Here is a 20603-nt window from a genome sequence, read left to right as displayed (position 1 = left end):
CCGAGGCAAGGATACTTCCTTAAGTTCAGGTGAGGGTTCTGGTAACTTGTTAATCCTCAGTGCCTCTTCCTGCTTTGCCAGTATGATTATCTCGTAGAACCTACTACGCGGCTAGCCTGGTTAAAATGAACAGCCGTAGTCGACACTTTATGAGCTATGTCCATGGAGGCGGGGTGGACTTACAAGTGTTCTTTATGCGCCCCCACTGCCTCGCAGCATGCCCGAAGATAGCTGTTTACCTATCTCTTCCTCCTAACCTTGTATCTTGAGTGGTAGTCCCACCAATCCACTGCTTGCCGACACGATAATTTCCTTTAGCCGAACAGACAGCAGTCAAAGGTGACTTCCCTTCTTCGCAAAATTCTTCTTTTCTTCTTATTCTTCCCACACAAGCCTCCTCCAGTTTCTCTTGTGTGTGTGTGTGGAGAGAGCAGTCAAAGGGGAGATGATTAACTACTGCCCCCTGCGCAGTTCCGTCGCCAGTGTTAGAATTACAAATGTTAAGACAAGGACACCAGTGGAAGTAAGTCCTGTTTATTAATCATCCACTCTCCTCACGGGAGAGTGCACCAACATTCTATTGCAAGCGTCAGGGCAGGGGATAACAACTGGGAAAGAGGGGAGGGGTGGACGGGAGGTACCATTTGGGAGGTCAGGTTACAACAGTGATGTTATATGTGAGATCATAAGCAGTGCAAGTTCTAGTTAGGTAGTAGTCTGTTATAGGTGTTGTGGACACTCCATTATAGGATCTTCTCTTTGATCTACATCTGGCTAGTGACTTTATGTTAACATTTTTATATTCTAATTTTCTGACCCTCACAGTGAATCCAATGAAGTAATATGTCTTTTGTCTATTGAAAAATATAGGTTCAGATATGAATAATGTGCATTCTGTGTTGCTACAAGTTCTCACTGCCCCAAACTGAATGGCTGTCAATTATAATTGACTCTTTAGTGTCACAAAACGTTTCTGGCCTTGTTCACTGAAAAAAAGGCTTTACTCGCTCTTGCATAGATAGTCAAAGTCTCATTTATTACCACCAAAGGCAGACATTCTTGGGTCGAGTTTCATTCTTCAGATGTTTTGAAATCGCTACCTGAATATAAAACGCTATGTGAATGAACGTTAATAAAATTAAGGTGGGGTTATTGGCCATTTACTTTGGTTGATGATCCGTAATGAGAACAGTTAGGCTTTCATTGTGGTGGCTGTATGTGTTTTGCTTTAGATTTTATTTTTGCTATATGTCCTTTAGCTAAGGACCCCTTTAGCATTTAAGGTGCTGTAAAATCTTTTTTCTGGAAACTGTGTTTAGCACTTTCAGTAAGCCTGTTTTTGTCTTTTTGCTCTACATGGAAAATGAGTAATATTCTGTCTAAAGTTAATATTTGTTCAGGACAAAAGTGATATATGTATGGATTGCTAGTCCCTTTTCTTCTGTCCAAGTCCAGCTAGATCACCACTTAGATTCAAGCTGTTAAGAGCTTTTCTCTAACATTATACAAACGCAATATTGAGAATGCAATACATTCCGTAATTGTTAAATTGCTGTGTGACACCTACCTCCCTGAGATGATTTAAGAGCCACTTGCATGATGTTCTAGTGCTTTCTGGCAAATAAGAAGGAAGGCTGCTTGGGTCCTCAAGACGTAAACTGTCCGTTTTTGTGTAATGCTTTGTTTTTTAGGTTTCTTTCATAAACTTGAAATGGTCCTTGCAAAGTGTATCTTTTGCTGTTTACTAGAGTGTTGCATTTCTAAGTAATAAGCCTGTGCACTTAACAAGTAGTTAACTGCTTGCAGCAATGGGGTCTCCGGGACTCAGGCGGGTTACTCTTGAGGGCCGTCTCTTGGGAGTATACAGAATGCATTGCATCCTGATATTTTTTAGTGTCATGTTTCAAGCTCGCATTGTTTATTGGATTGACAAATGTCAATAAAAATAATTTGAAAAAATGGAAAAAACACGTAGAGAACTGAATAATGCTGAAGTGAGGAATTATAGAGTTTTTGGTCTGATAATGTTATTCGGGCATCAACTTAGTACGTACGGGCTCTTGGGTTTCAGAACATTAACCTACTATGAATGCAAACAATTTATTATAAAAAAAATACTATGTTAAAGTCAGATCGGTTAAAATGTGTTTATTCATTATTTATTTTTCTTTTTTCCCCGTGAACACTTGTTTATTCAACTTACAGTTCACATTTAAAAAGGATGAGACTTGTAAATCCGTTTGCGTAAAAGAATATGATGCATCAAATTCAGACTCCAAGCAAAAGTTAGACTTCTTGAAAAAAAGTATGCTTTTGAACTACCAACACCACTGGTAAGTTATAGAAGATTACTTTGTGTTATTTCCCTCCATTGTTCTTTTATAGCCTGTGCACAGTGAACTGTGTGTGGGCCAAGTTTGTTCAGGAGTTGAGCTGCTACTTAAATGTTTGCAAGCAGTGGTTCTTAAGCATGTGTATGTTACTCTACAGTCTTATTTTTGGCTTGCAAAACTTAAAAGCTTTTACAATATTTATTATGGTGCTTGTCAAATGGAAACTATTAAAAGCCTACCCTAAAAAGTTTCATGGTCTGCTTTTCCCCTATGCAGAAGAGTATGAGGTCCTCAAAGTTGCCTTCTAGAGTCAAGTCAAGTCAAGTCATACAATTTATATAGCGCACTACGTACCCAGAGGGTTTCAAGGCGCTTGGGAGGGGGAGGAGGATTATTTGTCAAATATCCATGTTTTAAGCTGCTTTCTAAACGCTAGGTGGTTCTGGGTGAGGCGCAGGTAAGCGGGGAGTGAGTTCCATGTTTTAGCAGCCAGGAATGAAAAGGATCTGCCTCCCATGGTGGTCTTGTTGATGCGAGGTACAGTGGCGAGGGCTTGGCTGGAAGACCGTAGTTGGCGGGGGGGGGTGTAGAAGGACAGTCGAGTGTTGAGGCAATCTGGTCCGATGTCGTAGAGTGATTTGTGTGCGTGGGTAAGCAGTCGGAAAGTGATCCTCTTATTGACGGGTAGCCAGTGGAGGTCTTTAAGGTGACCAGAGATGTGTTTGTTGCGTGGGATGTCTAATATGAGCCTGGCTGAAGCGTTTTGGATTCGTTGGAGTTTTTTCTGGAACCTAGTAACTCTGTATCCTGGATAGGTCTCTGCCTCCTGCAGCACATAAGGTTTTCCAACATAGATTCCTGCACGGCCTTCCTAGATTCTCTGCTCTGTCATTCCATCTGCCTTCTGTTCCAGCTTTACTCACGAGATGAGAAAAGCAGTATATTTAGGGCACAGGTTTGTGGATAATCACTCTACAGCCCTTTTTGCACTGTTCACACATTTCTGTGCGGCATTCTGAGTGAAATCTAAATACTGAATCTGCTGTGATATTTTCTGGCCTCCATGGCTCTTCTTACCCACCATATCTAACAAGCCCATTACTGCATAAGTTCAATATTTCAGGCCATTATCTCTTGGTAGGACTCAGTTTTACTGACAGCTTAGCCCCCTCTCCGATTGGTTCCGCTCATGATTTCCCTTGCGCTTCAATTTGCATCTACTGCACACCAATACACCTGTCAAGCACCACTGGTGACTCATCTCAGCAACACCCCTGTAAATTCCGCTTCACACTAAATCACTCCGACTCCATTTAATTATAAAACTGCCAATGTGATTGTATTTTTATGTTTTTTCTTGGTACACATTTGCCAATTACGTGGTCTGCTAGTGCTCTTTGTTGATCGTTTGTTGGCAGTTGTGATGTTTCCCAGGTATAATTTACTGGCCTTGTTAGTAAGCATAGTGGCGTATAAAATATGAGGGTGTAACCAAGGAGAGTGCTCTGTGCCTCTTTTGACTTTGTGCACATGCAGTAAAACTCTACTGAGCATATTGTAAGTTTTTGTTGTCTTTGCAGAGTGACTTGCAGTGGGAATTAGGTTCTTGCCCTTGCGAGCTATGCTGGTGTGGCCTGATATTTGATGCTCCTGAAGGACATTCTAATGACCACCATGACCCCCATGACCACCATGACTAATAGACTATCCTAGTATCTTAGTGAGTGTATGTTAGTGTTTGTGCAGTTCCAGTCGAGTTGCACTGACCTAACATTGATCCAGTGCTGACTCAACAGACCCAAATCTTCCTTCAGTGCATGACTAATGAATTTATCAATGCCACACTGAACAACGATGTATGTTGAGAACATTGTCTACCTAGAGAAAAAATCAAGAAGCCATTAATGTCTTCAAGTAACCAAAATGTCTCGAGCAACATGAATGTCTCAAAGCCCTCGATTTTGAGACATATTGACTACATATAGGCAACAATAAAAAAAAAAAACTTAGCCTTCAAGGAGGTGTATTGAGGGGTAGTAAAGCAAGCACCTTTTCCTGTTACACAAACCCTCTTGTAGATGATCAAAATCTCATTGAAGAGGAAAAATGCCAACAAATAGCTTAGAATAACATTTCTCTCTAAAGTGCCTCTTCTCAAGAAACATACGTTGTGCTGAGAAGAGTCCATTCCCACATTGAATTGCCCAATGGCAGTAACTTATCCATAGGAAAGTCCAGGTTTTAGAGGATAATCCTGTCGTAAACAGCCTCTTTTAATTGTAGAAAAGACATTGAAGAAAGATGCCATAAGGAAAGGATACAAAGAAAACCATACCTTGGTCTTGAGCACTGCTCCCCTTGGTCTGCTGCCATAGAGCTGTGACAGAGGACTTCTCCTCTGCCCCAGCCCTCGAGGCCCTCCCAAGATTCTGTTCCCGCTGATACTCATTGTGGATACTCTTATGGAGGCTACTGTGTGCTTGGCAGCCTTTGCACTAAAGGTAAGCCAGTATGTGCCTGGACTGTGCCAAGCACCAGGAACCCTAGCGCTCTCGACATCCATCACTACACCATCTCCGAACTCTGAGTCCTGAACTCTGGAGGCTGCCCCAACAACTGCTGCATCGCCTTCCCGAGATGCACAGAAGGACCCTTCGCCTGTCACTGCTGCCAGTTCACCTGCAACAGCAAAACCCCTGCCGCTCTTCCACATCTGACCTCCAACCCTCCGGAACATCTCCAGAGCGTGCTGCTCAATGCCCGTTCTCTCTGCAAGCATGCCACCGAAATATGAGACACCATCTCCACCTACAGCCCAGACGTGATGTTCTTCGTCGAGACCTGGCTCACACCATCCTCCTAACCAGACATTGCGACTGAAACGCCCCACAGATACAAGATGATACACAGAGACTAAGCCAACAAACCAGGAGGAGGTAGCACCATCATCCACAGAGAGACCCTCCAGTGCACAACACATCTATCATGGAACACCTCAACTTCCATATCCAAATCGATGCAAACACTACCATCCAAGGAACCCTCAGCTACAGAACTCCGGGCCCCCTCCCCGGTTTCTGCAATGTCCACTCCGAACACATCGCTCCCTTGGCAATCTTCTTCAAGCACTTCATCATCCTTGGCGATCTCAATGACCACCTCGATGACCCAAATGACACCTACTCCGCAACCCAAATGGCAACCACAACCTCTTGGAAAGCATGAGCAACATCAGACTTGCACAACTGGTCACAATCCCCACCCACTGCACAGGACACACCTTGGACCATTTCTTCATGGCCAGCGACCAAGTCCAATTCAGCCACACCACCAAACTAACCTGGATTGACAACAGCACTGCCCACTTTTCAATCGCAAGTACACCTCGACACACCCCATGCTCGCACACATGCCAACTACATTTTGAACAAAATTTGTGACCCAATGGACTACTGCCCTAAATGCCACCAGACCCCTCACCACCAACAACCTGGAGCTATCTGTCCAAAACTTCTCTGACTGAATCTCCAGCTGCACCTACACCAACACACCTGTGAAAACAACCAGCACCAGGAAACCCTCCAAGCATGCTAGAAAACAGTGACTCAAGCCCGTGTCACAAGCAGACTGAACTACGAAAACACTCTACATGCCAGAACAACATCCCACCTCCTCAAACGACGAGGGCCAGCATCACCCCCCTCCTCCGAAACATCCACTGGGTCTCTGTCCAGAAGAGATGCTAGTTCAGGATGCCTCCTACATCAACCACCGCCTGTCTTTCTACCAGCTGACCAGACAACTCTGATCTGCCTCCCTTGTCCTCACACATGTCCACCACATCCGGCGGAGCTGCAGTGTAGGTCGCTCCTTCTCTTACCTCTCCACTAAGTCTTGGAACGACCTTCCTCTCCCGCACGACCTTTGAATCTTCCCCTCACCTTCTGACTTCAGGAAGGGAGTGAAGACCCGAGTCTTAAATCTAAACATGCTAAATATTTATTAGGGCATTATATGCATGCTTTAATGGACTCTGCAAGAGAGGTCATCCCAAAGCTGCCTGGGGATCTCCAGGGTAATTTTTCGGAGCTCTACAAAGCGATACAAAAGGGGATGATGGACGGAGCGTTTGAGCCAATCAAACACTCACCCCCAGTCAACTGCACTACTATTCCCTGCAAAACTGCCATTCAGCTGGATTGGACAGACCATTATCTGGTAGAATCTGACCTCCCTATAACAAACAAACGCCGCCACAAAAAAATCCTTCCTCCAATATGGCGGCGCCAGTGGCACAAAGTCACAGCAGAAGGACTGCAGAGGATCTGGGAAAAGCCCAAATTCCTGGAAACAGATAAAGTGGAAGATACACTAGGTAAATTTAACAATTCCCTTATAGAGGCAATAGACAAGCTGGCTCCATTGAAACTGCACAAACAATTCCCCACACACAAACAGGAGAAATGGTACACAGAGGCATTGAGAACTGAGAAGCAAGGGTGTAGAAGACTAGAAAAAAAATGGAGGAAGACACACTTTCAAGAGGATAGGAAAGTATACCTAGAAGCACAATCAAAATATTATAAAAACATTAGAATGGCTCGCAAGAATAGTCTGGCCCAACAACTGATAGAGGCAGGAAATTCCTCGAAGGAATTATACAAAATACTTGAAGCATTTGTTAAACCCACTGCCTGTGTCAGCTCGGATGACTTCTCATTGCCATTATGCAATGAGATATCCCTGTTTTTTTAGAGCAAAATAAACACCATATATGAGAAAATCCTGAAAGCCACTAGTTCCAACTGTGGTATCTCCGTCCCTACTACACCTACACAAAAGAAAGCATCCTTACTTACTTTTCCACCAGTCTCTGACATAGATCTCCCCCTCCTTACTAGCCATATAAAATCAGGCTCCCCTAATGATCTTGTACCAGCCAAAAAAATGGCCCCTTTAAACTCCTTTTTAGGTCCATATATCCAAACAATAATAAACCACTCTCTCAGAGAAGGACATGTACCATCAGAATGGAAACAAGCAGTGGTCAATCCCATTCGGAAAAATACTACACTTCCTTGGACGGACCTTTCCAACCTCCAGACCCATCTCCCCTATCTCAGTAAACTCACCGAGAAGCATGTGAACACCCACCTGTCGAAATACATCGAGGCAGCGGAGGGCCTGGACCTATCTCAATCTGGTTTCAGGCCCAATCACAGCACTGAATCAGCCCTCCTCTCCGTGACCGACAACATCAGGATGTCACTGGATAGGGGGGGCTCAGTGATTTTGGTGCTGTTAGATCTGTCCGCTGCCTTCGACACGGTGTCACATGAACTTCTTCTCGAAAGACTGAGTGATGTGGGTGTTGAAGGAGCGGCTTTATTATGGCTGCAAAGCTTCCTCTCGGGCCGTACACAAGGTGTTAAATTGGGCTCCCATTCTTCACTCTCACGGGAGCTCACTAAGGGAGTGCCACAGGGCTCATGCCTAAGCCCCACGCTCTTTAACGTGTATGTGGCCCCCTTAGCAAACCTGATAAGATCTTATGGATTCACCCCGGTGTCATACGCTGATGACACCCAGCTCTTGTTTCCTTTCCAAACTCTCACACCTGCAATTCAGTCAACGTTTGCGGATGGAATGAGAGCAGTAGCACATTGGATGGCTCAGAATTTCCTCCAATGTAACGTGTCTAAAACCGAGGTCATGCTATTTGGAGGGGCAAGTCTTTTGTGGTCCCCAGAATGATGGCCCCTGGAGCTAGGCCCTGTCCCAAGCCCTAAACCAATAGTAAAAAACCTTGGCATTAAATTAGATCAGGCGCTCTTACTTAAGGAGCACACCACCCAAGTGGCAGGCGCCTGCTTCCATGTGGTGGGGCTGCTTCGACGTGTCTTCCCATTTTTGCCAGACAATCACAGGAAAACACTTATACAGACCCTAATAATAAGCAGAATGGACTATTGTAACGGCCTATACATATCGGCAAATGAGGAACAACTTGATAAACTATAAATAGTCCAAAACACGGCAGCAAGACTGGCTCTTAATGCTCCTCCCAGAACTCCCTCCCGTCCTCTACTGCGCCAACTCCACTGGTTGCCGGTAAAGCTGCGTATCAAATTCAAAATATGCAGTATGATACACAGATGCTTGTTTGGTACGTGCCCCAAATACCTAAAGGAAAAATTTGTTCCATATACCCCCGGACGCACACTGCGCTCAAGCAACCATCAGCTGTTACAGGTCCCAAAAATCAGAAGAGCCAGACAAGGTGGTCGAGCCCTATCATATAAAGGACCTATCCTTTGGAATTCCCTACCTACTGCACTGAAACAGATCATCAGTCTTGAATCTTTCAGAAAAAAACTCAAAACATACCTCTTTACGTTGCCATAAATTAAACTAACCTTCCCCATCTACAGCTGTAAGTACATAGTAACTGTCCAGTGTAAGCAAAAGCGCAGAGATATCCCTCTGGAATTGAATCAGGCGCTTTATAAGCACATAAATAAATAAATAAATCTAGGTTTAATCCATCACCATTCTTTAGCTCACACAGCCACCCCAGTTCAGACATGGACATATGCAAATCAGTCTGACCCTGTGCCTCATGGGAACAGTCCAGCCCGAACTGCCAAGCCATGTCTTCCCTGGACCGGAAACATGCATCCTGGGACCTGTTTTGGATCAATAATCCTCATCAGCCAGGCTATCTTGAATCCAGTGAGCAAGGGACTCACGTCTGAGCATACCCTACCAACTTAGGGCGACAAAGTGATACAAAAGGGGATGATGGACGGAGCGTTTGAGCCAATCAAACACTCACCCCCAGTCAACTGATCTGGGTTTAATCCATCACCATTCTTTAGCTCACTCAGCCACCCCAGTTCAGACATGGCCATATGCTACAGTCTGGACTGTACACTGTTGACCATGTCAAGGGCTATGGGTTCCTCTGTAGCCACAAGAAGACGTGCCTGGTTAAAGGGGGGCCAGGCTACATTGATGGATTTGCCCTCTTAGGGGCCATGATTGTTTTGTGCCAAGGCGGATTGTGCTCTGCAAAGGTTCAAAGATAGTAAGGTGACTTCGAGGTCCATGTACCTTCAGTCACAACCTAGGGACTAGACCGTTCTATAAGTTTTGAAGTTTCAGATGGAAACGGTCTTTTCAAGGAAGAAACTGGCAGCAGCAACAGTAGTAAGCCTCAAATTCCCTTTATAGGAACTACAGGTGATGGGGCAGAGGTAGTCAGGGTGGTTCTGGCCATCAACCAGCCTCCTCCTCCCCGGCTAATGTTGCAGGAAAGCAGCTCTAGTTTCACAATCTTAGAGCTGGCTTGCTCAGCGGGAGGAGGGGTGGCCCATTTTCTGCCTCACTGGACGTCCAGCCCGAACTGCCAAGCCATGCCTTCCCTGGACCGGAAAACAAGCTTCCTAGGACCGGTTTCTGGCATTACAGCCGTCTTCAGCCAGGCTTGCTTGAATCCAGTGGCAAAGTGAGCAAGGGACTCACGTCTGAGCATACCCTGCCAACTTATGTACCGCTTTGTTCACCATAAGTTGGCAGGGTATGCTCAGATGTGAGTCCCTTGCTCACTTTGACGGCTGTAATGCCAGAAACCGGTCCTAGGAAGCTTGAATCCGGTCCAGGGAAGGCATGGCTTGGCAGTAAGGGCTGGACTGTTCCCATGAGGCACCGGGTCAGACTGATTTGCATATGGCCATGTCTGAACTGGGGTGGCAGAGTGGGCTAAAGAACGGTGATGGATTAAACCCAGATCTGTTGACTGGGTGTGAGTGTTTGGTTGGTTCAGATGCTCCGTCCATCACCACCCCCTTTTGTACCGCTTTGTTCGCCATAAGTTGGCAGGGTATGCTCAGACGGGAGTCCCATGAGGCACAGGGTCAGACTGATTTGCATATGGCCATGTCTGAACTGGGGTGGCAGAGTGGGCTAAAGAACGGTGATGGATTAAACCCAGATCTGTTGACTGGGTGTGAGTGTTTGATTGGTTCAGATGCTCCGTCCATCACCACCCCCTTTTGTACCGCTTTGTGGAGATTGAATGGGGCAACCAGATTTTTTTTTCTCTCTCTGTTCTGATGTGGTGGATGTTATTTTATCGTCCAGAAGACACTCCACCAAGACAGCCTATGCTGGCAGGTGGGTGAAATTTGTGAAATGGTGTGAACATGTGAGTGGAGCGTATTTTCGTTCCACATATTCCAAATATTACTAAAGTGCTATTGGGGTAAAGCATGCACTGGTCTGCACGCAACAACTTTCCCAATAGAGCATCATCCAAAAGGATTGACTAATTACAAAACGGAGTGCATCCATCACTTTCATGAAGAGAGTAGTCTATTTACCATTTGAAGGCCCATTTGTCTAATGTTTTGAGTTTTGCGCTTTCCCTGGCGCAGCAAGGTTGCGCTGTTGCAACAATTAAAGGGTATCTGTCTGCCTTATCTGCATTTCTTTTCCTGACCAACCTTCCCTTTTTTGTCTCCTGTAGTTTTAAAATTCATTAAGTGGCTTACTAATAGGTTTTCTCCCGTTTATCTTGCCTCCGTGGGATCATGATCTAGTACTTACATTTCTTATGTGTTCTCCTTTTGAAGCCCTTACATAGTTGCCAGTTAAGGCTTATGACCTTTTAAACTATATTTTAGAGGCAATAACATCTTCTAGAAGGGTGAATGAGCTACAGACCCTTAGCTCTAAGCCTCCTTTCATGCAGATAAGTTGGTGCTTAAAACCAGAGCTGCTTTCCAGCCAAAGGTGCTCACTCCTTTCCTCTTGGAACAATCCATTACCTTGCTTACTTTTTACCCTCCCTTGCATCCACCAAAGGTGGAGGAGAGGCTACATTGCTTGGACCCTAAGAGAGCTACATAAACATAACTTGTGTACTCAGATTCAATGACCAGCTGTTTGTTGGATATGTGGGCATGATGAAGGGGAAAGCAGGACACAAGAGTCCAGGTGGATAATCCTGTGCATCACGATCTTCTACACATTGGCTAAGAAGTACCCACCTGAAGGCATTAGAGCTGATTCTGCCAGAGCTAAATCTTCAACTTGTGCTAGAGGTGTTCCTGAGGTTGACATTTGAAAAACGGCAACTTGGGCCTCCCTCCACACTTTTGCAAAGCATTATTGTTTGGATTCTGAAGTGAGAAGGGACTACTATTTTGCTTGTTCTGTCATACAGGGTTTTTTTTGGTATAGGCTGGCAGGCACCCACCTCAGACTGCAAGACTGCTTGGGATTCTATTCAAAAGGTGAGTAATCCACAGGCAGATGTATCCATCAGAAGAACAAGTTACTTCCCTTCGGTAACACTTTTTTTCTGGTGGTTAGAGTATCTGCCTTTGGATTCCTCACTGATCCACCGCCTCCCCGTTGGCTATCTGCGATTATCGAAAATAAGTTTGAATATAATCCATGTATGATGTTTCTAATAGGAATACCGTGATACTCATGAATATGCCCTTGTATATACAATCTAAGTGCATTTAGTTATGTTTATAAATGTAGCATATGCCATATACTAAGTATAATTGGTGTATGCATTGTTTGTTCACCTGCTCGGGCCGAAAGCATTGAAAAAATGGGTAGAAACTGATGTCAGCACGCTGACTAGGTCTTTTTATGGCTCTGATGACTTCGCCCGGAGTCTCGCGCAAAGCCGTGGTATTATGATGTCCTCGTTGACGTGGGAGACCTATGGAGAAAAGCTCCTGTGGAATGCTGCGCATGGGGGACATTCAAAAGGTGAAGAATCCACAGGCAGATACTTTATCGACCAGAAAAAGCATCAGCGAAGGTAAGTAACTTGTTTATTCATTTAATAAAGATACCACTCTTGAAGAACTGGTATTACAGAGGAGGTGCATTTTCTCACATTTAACTCATGTCCATTACACATCAAGTCAAGCGATCATTCGGAAGTATTGTTGGGACAGCCCAACAATACTTCCAGAAGACGCCAGATCACCGTGCCGCGAGACGGCGTGTAAAGGGCCTATCATAGCTCCCATTGCTGCAACTTCAATCACAGACTTGAAAGCCAAAGAAGTACTCCACCGCTGCGCTTGCTGAATTAATTTAGTTAGAAATATTAGTCTGCTTATGTCACTGCACTTTCAGGGTCAATGATCGCTTGACTTGATGTGTATTGGACATGAGTAAACCAGTAACACACTAGTGAAAAAACTCTGCAAAAGAGCTACACTTTTATGATGTTTGGGAGCACAGTAAATTTACCCATAAGACGGGGAATCCATTCTCTCACCAAATTAAGGTACAACATCCTATTTACTAAATGCGAATTCCGAACTGTTCTTGATAATTTCCAGCTACAGATCTTAGAAGCCTTGAGGAGGGGGGGAATGAAGAGTTTATTTAATCAGAAATCATAGGGGACTGTCGGAGTCTTTTTATGCTTCCCATTGAATGCTCTTTAGCGCCTCTGGGAGGACTTCACGTGTGCGGAGCTAATGGAACTGGTGCAGACATGCTGGTTGTTTTTTAGCATAATTTAATCTACGTTTTAGGTGATTAGATTGGCTGCACCTCAGAAGTCACAAGTTTCACTTTAAATCCAGTGAGGTTGTTCTGTAGGTTAAGTGGATACTAAAATCGGTTTGCGTCCTGCACGGCATGAATGTGTCACCTCCAAAGTCGATACACTGAACACAGCCAAGCCAAGCTGCCACACCTTTTAATCACAGCGTTTTGGCTCTCCGTATGTATGGCAATAGACGCTATATTTTAGTGCCTCTGGTTTTGAGGGACTGAGTTCCTCGACCATACTTTATGCATAAATAAACACTTGAGTTTGGTCCCAGCACGCGACCCGATGCATGCGCTGTGCCGCCGGTTTCTCTGCTGAAGGGGGACAGGAGATGGCACTCGCGCACAGATGTACATGCGTACGGAGTGCACATTTCCTGTCCGCGCGTGCCACCTCCGGTCTCCCTTCGTTCACGAAAGCCACAGCAATAGAGTCTTCGCTAGCGAAGCAGCTGCGCTGCATTCCTAGGGAGACCTAAAAAAAGGCTTGTCACCACCATCTCCTTCAAACACAACCGGACTCTGAGAAGTCGAAGGAGGATGAACACATAGTCTGCATCTGCTTGAGTAAAAGGGATGGGACCTGATGTGCCTTCCACTTGCAGCCAAGAACTGAAAGTGCTTCTCGAGAGTTAAACCAGCTGGCCTCCAGGGATTCCAAGGACATAAAGGAACATTTAGGCATCATTAAAGGGTAAAAACCACAGTGGGAACTAATAACTGTGCTGGAGCTCTAGCTGGTGAGTTATTGTGCCGGTCACCTACTTCTTTTAGGGTCCTTGTTTCTGGAAAGGTATCACTTGTCGTTTTGGAACTTTAAAAGTGTCCAAGATCTTCAACAGAGGGCGGCGGCAATTAAGTGTATCAGCTTAGAATGTAATTGATCCTTCACATAACCTTTCCAGCCTGTATGAGACAGAACCGCTTCTGGTAACTGGTTTTTGTTTTTGATGCAAAATTGACCTCTGATGGACGCTTGTGGTAATACACTTGAAGTAGTATTGATTTACAGTCCAGTTATTTGAGGTGTTTCGGCAAGTTTCTAAAAAATATAATGTTTCCTAATTCCCCCTTATCCAATCTTTTTGTTTTATGATTGTCTCAATTATCAAATTTGTCTCTTTTTTCCTAAATTAGTTTGGGAATTTCTTGATTTTCTTGACTTAATGTTGGTTTGGTGCTCCTTAAATAGTTAACACCCATTTATTTCTCTGCGGGACGTCTGCTGATTTGTGCCAATGCTTCTAAACCGAGCCCTGGTTTCCTCATTAAAATTTATTTGACCTAATAAAGGCACTTGGTTACTACTTTGGAGGGAGCCTGCTCCACCACCACTCCAAAGTGTTGATCCTATCTCTTACAATTATTTTTGCCTGAGGTACTAGGCAACAGACAATTTTTTGTAAAAAAAAAAAAGGAATTTTATATAGCGCTAACTAGACCTGAAGGTATCGGAGCGCTTTACATGAGCACCAATTGCGTTACAGACGGACACATCCATTTTTGTTAGGCACGGGGAGATTAAGTGATTTGACCAGAATCACAGAATGCTCAATCAATCAATGAAATTTATAGAGCGCACTACATACCCGTAGGGTCTCAAGGCGCTGGGGGTGAGGGGGGGTGCCGCTACTGCTCGAACAGCCAGGTCTTCAGCTTCTTCCTGAAGGAGAGGTGGTTTTGGGTCAGGCGCAGGTCGGTCGGGAGGGAGTTCCAGGTCTTGGCGGCCAGGTAGGAGAAGGACCTTCCTCCTGTAGTCGCTCTTCGGATGCGGGGGACGGCGGCGAGGGCGTGGTTGGCTGATCGGAGGTGGCGTTTGGGAGCGTAGAAGTTGATTTGGCTGTTGAGGTAGCTCGGGCCTTGGTCGTATAGGGCTTTGTGTGCGTCGGTGAGGAGGCGGAAGGTGATTCTTTTGTTGACGGGGAGCCAGTGAAGGTCTCTCAGATGTCCGGAGATGTGGCTGTTTCGTGGGATGTCGAGGATGAGTCTGGCTGATGCGTTCTGGATCCGCTGGAGTCTCTTCTGGAGCTTGGCGGTGGTACCGGCGTAGAGGGCGTTGCCGTAGTCCAGTCGGCTAGTGACGAGGGCCTGGGTGACGGTCTTCCTGGTCTCGGTGGGGATCCACCAGAAGATCTTCCGTAGCATGCGTAGGATGTTGAAGCACGCCGAGGAGACGTTGTTGACTTGCCTGGTCATGGAGAGGGAGGAGTCCAGGATGAAGCCCAGGTTGCGTGCATGGTCTGTCGGTTTGGGTGCGGTGCCCAGGGCGGGAGGCCACCAGGAGTCGTCCCAGGCGGAGGGTGAAGAGCCCAGGATGAGGACCTCCGTCTTGTCCGAGTTCAGTTCCAGGCGGCTGGTCGTCATCCACTCGGCTACCTCTTTCATCCCTTCGTGCAGGTTAGCTCTGGCGGCGGCGGGGTCGTTGGTCAGGGAGAGGATCAGCTGGGTGTCGTCGGCGTAGGAGATTATGTTGAGGTTGTGTTGGCGTGCGATGGCCGCGAGGGGGCTCATGTAGACGTTGAAGAGGGTGGGGCTCAGTGAGGATCCTTGAGGGACGCCGCAGATGACTTCGGTGGCCTCTGACTTGTACGGTGGTAAGCGGACTCTCTGTGTTCTTCCGTCGAGGAAGGAGATGATCCATTCCAGCGCCTTGTCCAGGATTCCGACGTTGCTGAGGCGCTGTACCAGGGTGCGGTGGCAGACAGTGTCGAATGCCGCGGAGAGGTCTAGGAGGATGAGGGCCGCTGTTTCTCCGTTGTCCATCAGGGCTCGGATGTCCTCGGTGGCGGCGATGAGGGCGGTCTCGGTGCTGTGATTGGCTCGGAAGCCGGACTGTGAGGGGTCGAGGGATCCATTCGTCTCGAGGAAGGCGGCCATCTGCTTGTTGACGGTCTTCTCGATGACTTTGGCTGGAAACGGGAGGAGCGAGATGGGGCGGTAATTCTTGAGTTCGGTAGGGTCCGCTGTGGGTTTCTTGAGTAGAGCGCTGAGTTTGGCGTGCTTCCAGCTCTCAGGGAAGGTGGCGGTGTCGAAGGATGTGTTGATGATGTCTCGCAGGTGGGGTGCGATGACAGCGTCGGCATTGTTGAAGACGTGGTGAGGGCAGGGGTCGGTCGGTGATCCGGAGTGGATGGAGTTCATCGTGCGGATGGTGTCTTCTGTGCTGATCGGGGTCCAGGCGTGGAGGGTGGTGATGGGGGGTGGTTGTTCGGTCTTGGTGTGCGTTGGTTGGATGTTGAAGCTGTTGTGTATGTCCGCGATCTTGTTGTGGAAGTATGAAGCGAGGGAGTTGCAGAGGTCTTGCGATGGGGTGATGTCGTTGTTTCCTGCGCTGGGGTTGGAAAGCTCTTTCACGATGTTGAAGAGTTCCTTGCAGTTGTGTGCGTTGTTGTCCAGCCGGTCCTTGAATGCAGTTTTCTTGGCAGCGCGGATCAGCTGGTGGTGCTTCCGGGTGGCCAGCTTGAAGGTGGTCCTGTTGTCCGGTGTAGGATCCCTTCTCCAGACTTTCTCGAGGGCTCGGCAGTTCTTCTTGGAGCTCTTGAGTTCGTCGGTGAACCACGGGGTTTTCTTGCTGCCGGGTCTGCTGGGTGGGGTCCTCAGCGGGGCGAGCTCGTCCGCGCAGATGCTGATCCACTTCGTGAGGTTGTCGGCGGCCTGGCTGGGGTTTGCTGAGCTGGCAGGAGGGTGCTGGCTCAGGGAGGTGGCGAGCTGGTCTGCTGTGATCTTGTTCCAAACTGTAGAACAAAAAAGGTTTTGGATCCTACATCTATCCAGCCCGGACCTCAACAACAAAGTAAACAGAACAGAGTGGCTGGATAGGGAAAATTAATATCGTGAGTATCAGTAACGCAGTCAATATGTACTACGTAACCAAGGTCTTCTGTACCAAAACAAATTTATTTAATTTTTATCTGTTTTTTCAGATTTTTCAAAACGCATGGGCAAACCAAAGACTCTCACATCAGTGAATACATGAATACAGTATTTACATTTATACACCCATACCAATGTACATTATTTACAAGGTGAAAGAAACACAATTGAATAAAGGCAGTTGAAAATGACACACCAAAAAAGCGATAACGTTATTCAATACTCAAACATAAATTGCATTTATATACAATGAGAAAATTCATACAAAACACAAGGGTATAACCAGTCCATGGGGATGTAAAACCAAGGGACAAGCGGGGACAGATGGAATGATACGCCTGCCTGCCTGACAACACTGTGGTTGAATATTTGTATTGGGTTGCACCACTAGGGTCCCAGATGGTATATATTTTCTCTTCCTAGGTGCACCCTTTTGAATGACCACAGGGTGGGAATGTCGACGCGTTTCGAACCGGGTAATTGACTGTTCTCTTCAGGACGGGGACTGGGAACAATAAGTCTGCACGTGGCAAAGAATGTGCCTTGGTGTCGGTAAATCGCCGGGGGGGGGGGGGGGATTGATTCTGTGGTTAGCCGAGTCGGATTCTTTAAAAATCGATTGTCCGCCGCGCGGTACACACACGTGAGTGGAACTGTTTACATATTGAATATGTTTCGTTTTGCCAGCTGAGTAGGTAGCTTTTGAAGCCTGTAGCGTTAGAGGCCAGAAATCACTTCAGGGCTGGTAAATAAATGAGCCGCGACTTAGTCCGTAGGATTCAATCTCTCGGGGTGTCTCAAGCTGGAACGCGCACAGTGATTTCTGGCCTCTAACGCTACAGGCTTCAAAAGCTACCTACTCAGCTGGCAAAACGAAATATATTCAATATGTAAACAGTTCCACTCACGTGTGTGTACCGCGCGGCGGACAATCGATTCTTAAAGAATCCGACTCGGCTAACCACAGAATCAATTCCCCCCCCCCCCCCCGGCGATTTACCGACACCAAGGCACATTCTTTGCCACGTGCAGACTTATTGTTCCCAGTCCCCGTCCTGAAGAGAACAGTCAATTACCCGGTTCGAAACGCGTCGACATTCCCACCCTGTGGTCATTCAAAAGGGTGCACCTAGGAAGAGAAAATATATACCATCTGGGACCCTAGTGGTGCAACCCAATACAAATATTCAACCACAGTGTTGTCAGGCAGGCAGGCGTATCATTCCATCTGTCCCCGCTTGTCCCTTGGTTTTACATCCCCATGGACTGGTTATACCCTTGTGTTTTGTATGAATTTTCTCATTGTATATAAATGCAATTTATGTTTGAGTATTGAATAACGTTATCGCTTTTTTGGTGTGTCATTTTCAACTGCCTTTATTCAATTGTGTTTCTTTCACCTTGTAAATAATGTACATTGGTATGTGTGTATAAATGTAAATACTGTATTCATGTATTCACTGATGTGAGAGTCTTTGGTTTGCCCATGCGTTTTGAAAAATCTGAAAAAACAGATAAAAATTAAATAAATTTGTTTTGGTACAGAAGACCTTGGTTACGTAGTACATATTGACTGCGTTACTGATACTCACGATATTAATTTTCCCTATCCAGCCACTCTGTTCTGTTTACTTTGTGATCTTGTTCCAGCTTCTGCGGGCGGCCTGTTGCTGGTGGTGATGGGTCGTTGTTCTCTTGAAGGTGAAGTGGATGCAGCTGTGGTCCGTCCATTGAAGCTCTGTGGCGTGGCTGAAGTCGATGTCTGTGCAGGAAGAGAAGACTGCGTCGAGTGTGTGTCCGGCGAGGTGGGTGGGGGTGGACACCAGCTGCTTGAGTCCAAGATTGGCGAGGTTGTCGAGCAGGGTGCTGGTGTTGCGGTCGTTGTTGTTCTCCAGGTGGAAGTTGAGGTCCCCCAGGAGGATGTAGTCAGCGGAGGGGAGGGCATGCGGGCTGACTAAGTCGGCGATGTCCTCGCTGAATTGGGTGCGTGGTCCCGGAGGTCGGTAGATCAGGGTGCCTCTGAGGGTGGTGTTTGGGTCGGTGTGGATCTGGAAATGCAGGTGTTCGGCGGTGGACAGGGTGTTGTCGGTGCTGGTCGTGAGACGGATGGTGTTCCTGTGGATGATGGCGATGCCTCCTCCCATCTGGTTGGCGGTGCGGTCCCTCCGGACGATTTTGTAGCCCTCTGGGATAGCGATGGCGATGTCGGTAGCTGAAGAGGCGTTCATCCAGGTCTCTGTGAGGAAGGCAACGTCAGGGGCTGTGGCGTCTAGGATGTTCCAGAGTTCGATGGCGTGTCTGTGGACGGAGCGGGTGTTGAGCAGGATGCACTTGAGGTGGGTGCTGCTGGAGTTCGACTTGGCGGGTGCTGGTGCGAGGCAGGTCCGGATGCAGGATAATTTGCAGGCGTGGCAGCTGAAAGGACCGTGGGTGCGTCGTGGTGTGGCTTGGTGGCATCCTGGGAGTCGGCCGGTGTTGAGTGCGATGAGGGTGGCGGCGAAGTACGTCAGGCGGGTCGGTCGGGGTCCTCGTGGGCCAGGGGTCCTGGCGCTGGGCGCGATCCGGTCGCGGACGGGCGCAGACGGGCTTACCTTTGGCGCGCCTTCGGCGCACAATCGGCGCGCCCGCTGCGCGTGACCGCTGCGCGTTCGCACGGTCGCCATATAAGGCGAAGTGCGCGGGTGGGCGGAGCAGCTGGGAGGCGGGAGCGGGGAGGGTACAGAAGAGAAAAGGGGCGGGGCAAATGGCGGTGGCGGGAAGCGGGGAGGGAGAGCGGCGAGGTAGGCGGGCAAACATGAAGGAAACCGTTAACACGGCACAGAATTTACAATAAATTACAATACAACAAGCACAAATGGGGGAAAGAACAAATCGAGAAAACCGGAAGAAAAAAACGTTAACACGGCACAAAATTACAAAAAATAAACAAGCACAAATGGAGGGGAAAACAAAGGAGAAAACAGATGGGGAGAAACCAAGGCGGCAGCGAGGCCGGCGGCGAGGCAGTTAGGCATGGCAATGGGGCACACGCAGCAGCTGGTGGCCGTGCGGCGTGGGGGTGTCCCACAAGTAATGCTGAGCGTCCCTGCTTAGATTCAAACCCGGTTCCCCAGCTCCTAGGTCGACCGCCACTCTAGCCGTTAGGCTACATCCTCTCCCCAATTTGAACACACATACATGTTCACTCAATAGCTAAATATTTCCACGTCAGAAGTATATCCTGCTATTGTGACGTCGCTGAATAGGTGGTCAAGGTGACCTCAATGTCACATGTCCGGTTCGGAAACCTGATTAGTGTTAAGTAATTCTATTTCTATAGTGCTTACTGTCCCTGCATATGCCTATGACAAGGCATTGAAACACTTTGCGGCGAGTAGCACACTACTTAGAAACACACAGTGGATTAGTGGTGCATTAGTATAGGGAAATATAAGCTCTTAATTGGAACGTGGACATGCCAGCCTGTTAGTTGGAATGAATAGGATACAAGAGGGATAGAGGAGGGACGAGACTAGAAAGTGTTAATTGAAGATCATAGTAGTAAAATGAGGTTTGTGATGAGTCTGAGGTAGAGGAAATTTTGAAACTGGTATAGGATTAGACCTAGAGTAGTGAACTGGAAAGAGTTGATGAATTTAATATTTTCAATTTGTTGTGCTTTTTAAAGAATAATCAATTGTGGGAGTAAAGTAATATGTAGATACAGAGCTACATAAAAAGGTATACATGTGCATGGAAAATAATAACGAGATATACATTTATATTATATAAAGTCGCATATGTACATGCATGTGTGGTTTATTTAGA

At 46.9% G+C, this 20603-nt stretch overlaps 1 protein-coding gene across 1 annotated transcript in view; it reads left to right on the top strand.

The window, feature by feature from the left end:
* Positions 1–20603, top strand: part of TM9SF2 (transmembrane 9 superfamily member 2) — a 395116-nt gene that overhangs the window by 96695 nt on the left and 277818 nt on the right. Inside the window, exon 4 of the mRNA XM_086934380.1 lies at positions 2206–2333. Within this exon, the coding sequence (XP_086790506.1) occupies positions 2206–2333 (128 nt within the window). The remainder of the gene's footprint in view (positions 1–2205; positions 2334–20603) is intronic.

This window comes from Lissotriton vulgaris, chromosome 8 (assembly GCF_964263255.1).
Source record: "Lissotriton vulgaris chromosome 8, aLisVul1.2, whole genome shotgun sequence".
NCBI lineage: Eukaryota > Metazoa > Chordata > Amphibia > Caudata > Salamandridae > Lissotriton > Lissotriton vulgaris.
This window is presented reverse-complemented; position numbering and strand designations above follow the sequence as displayed.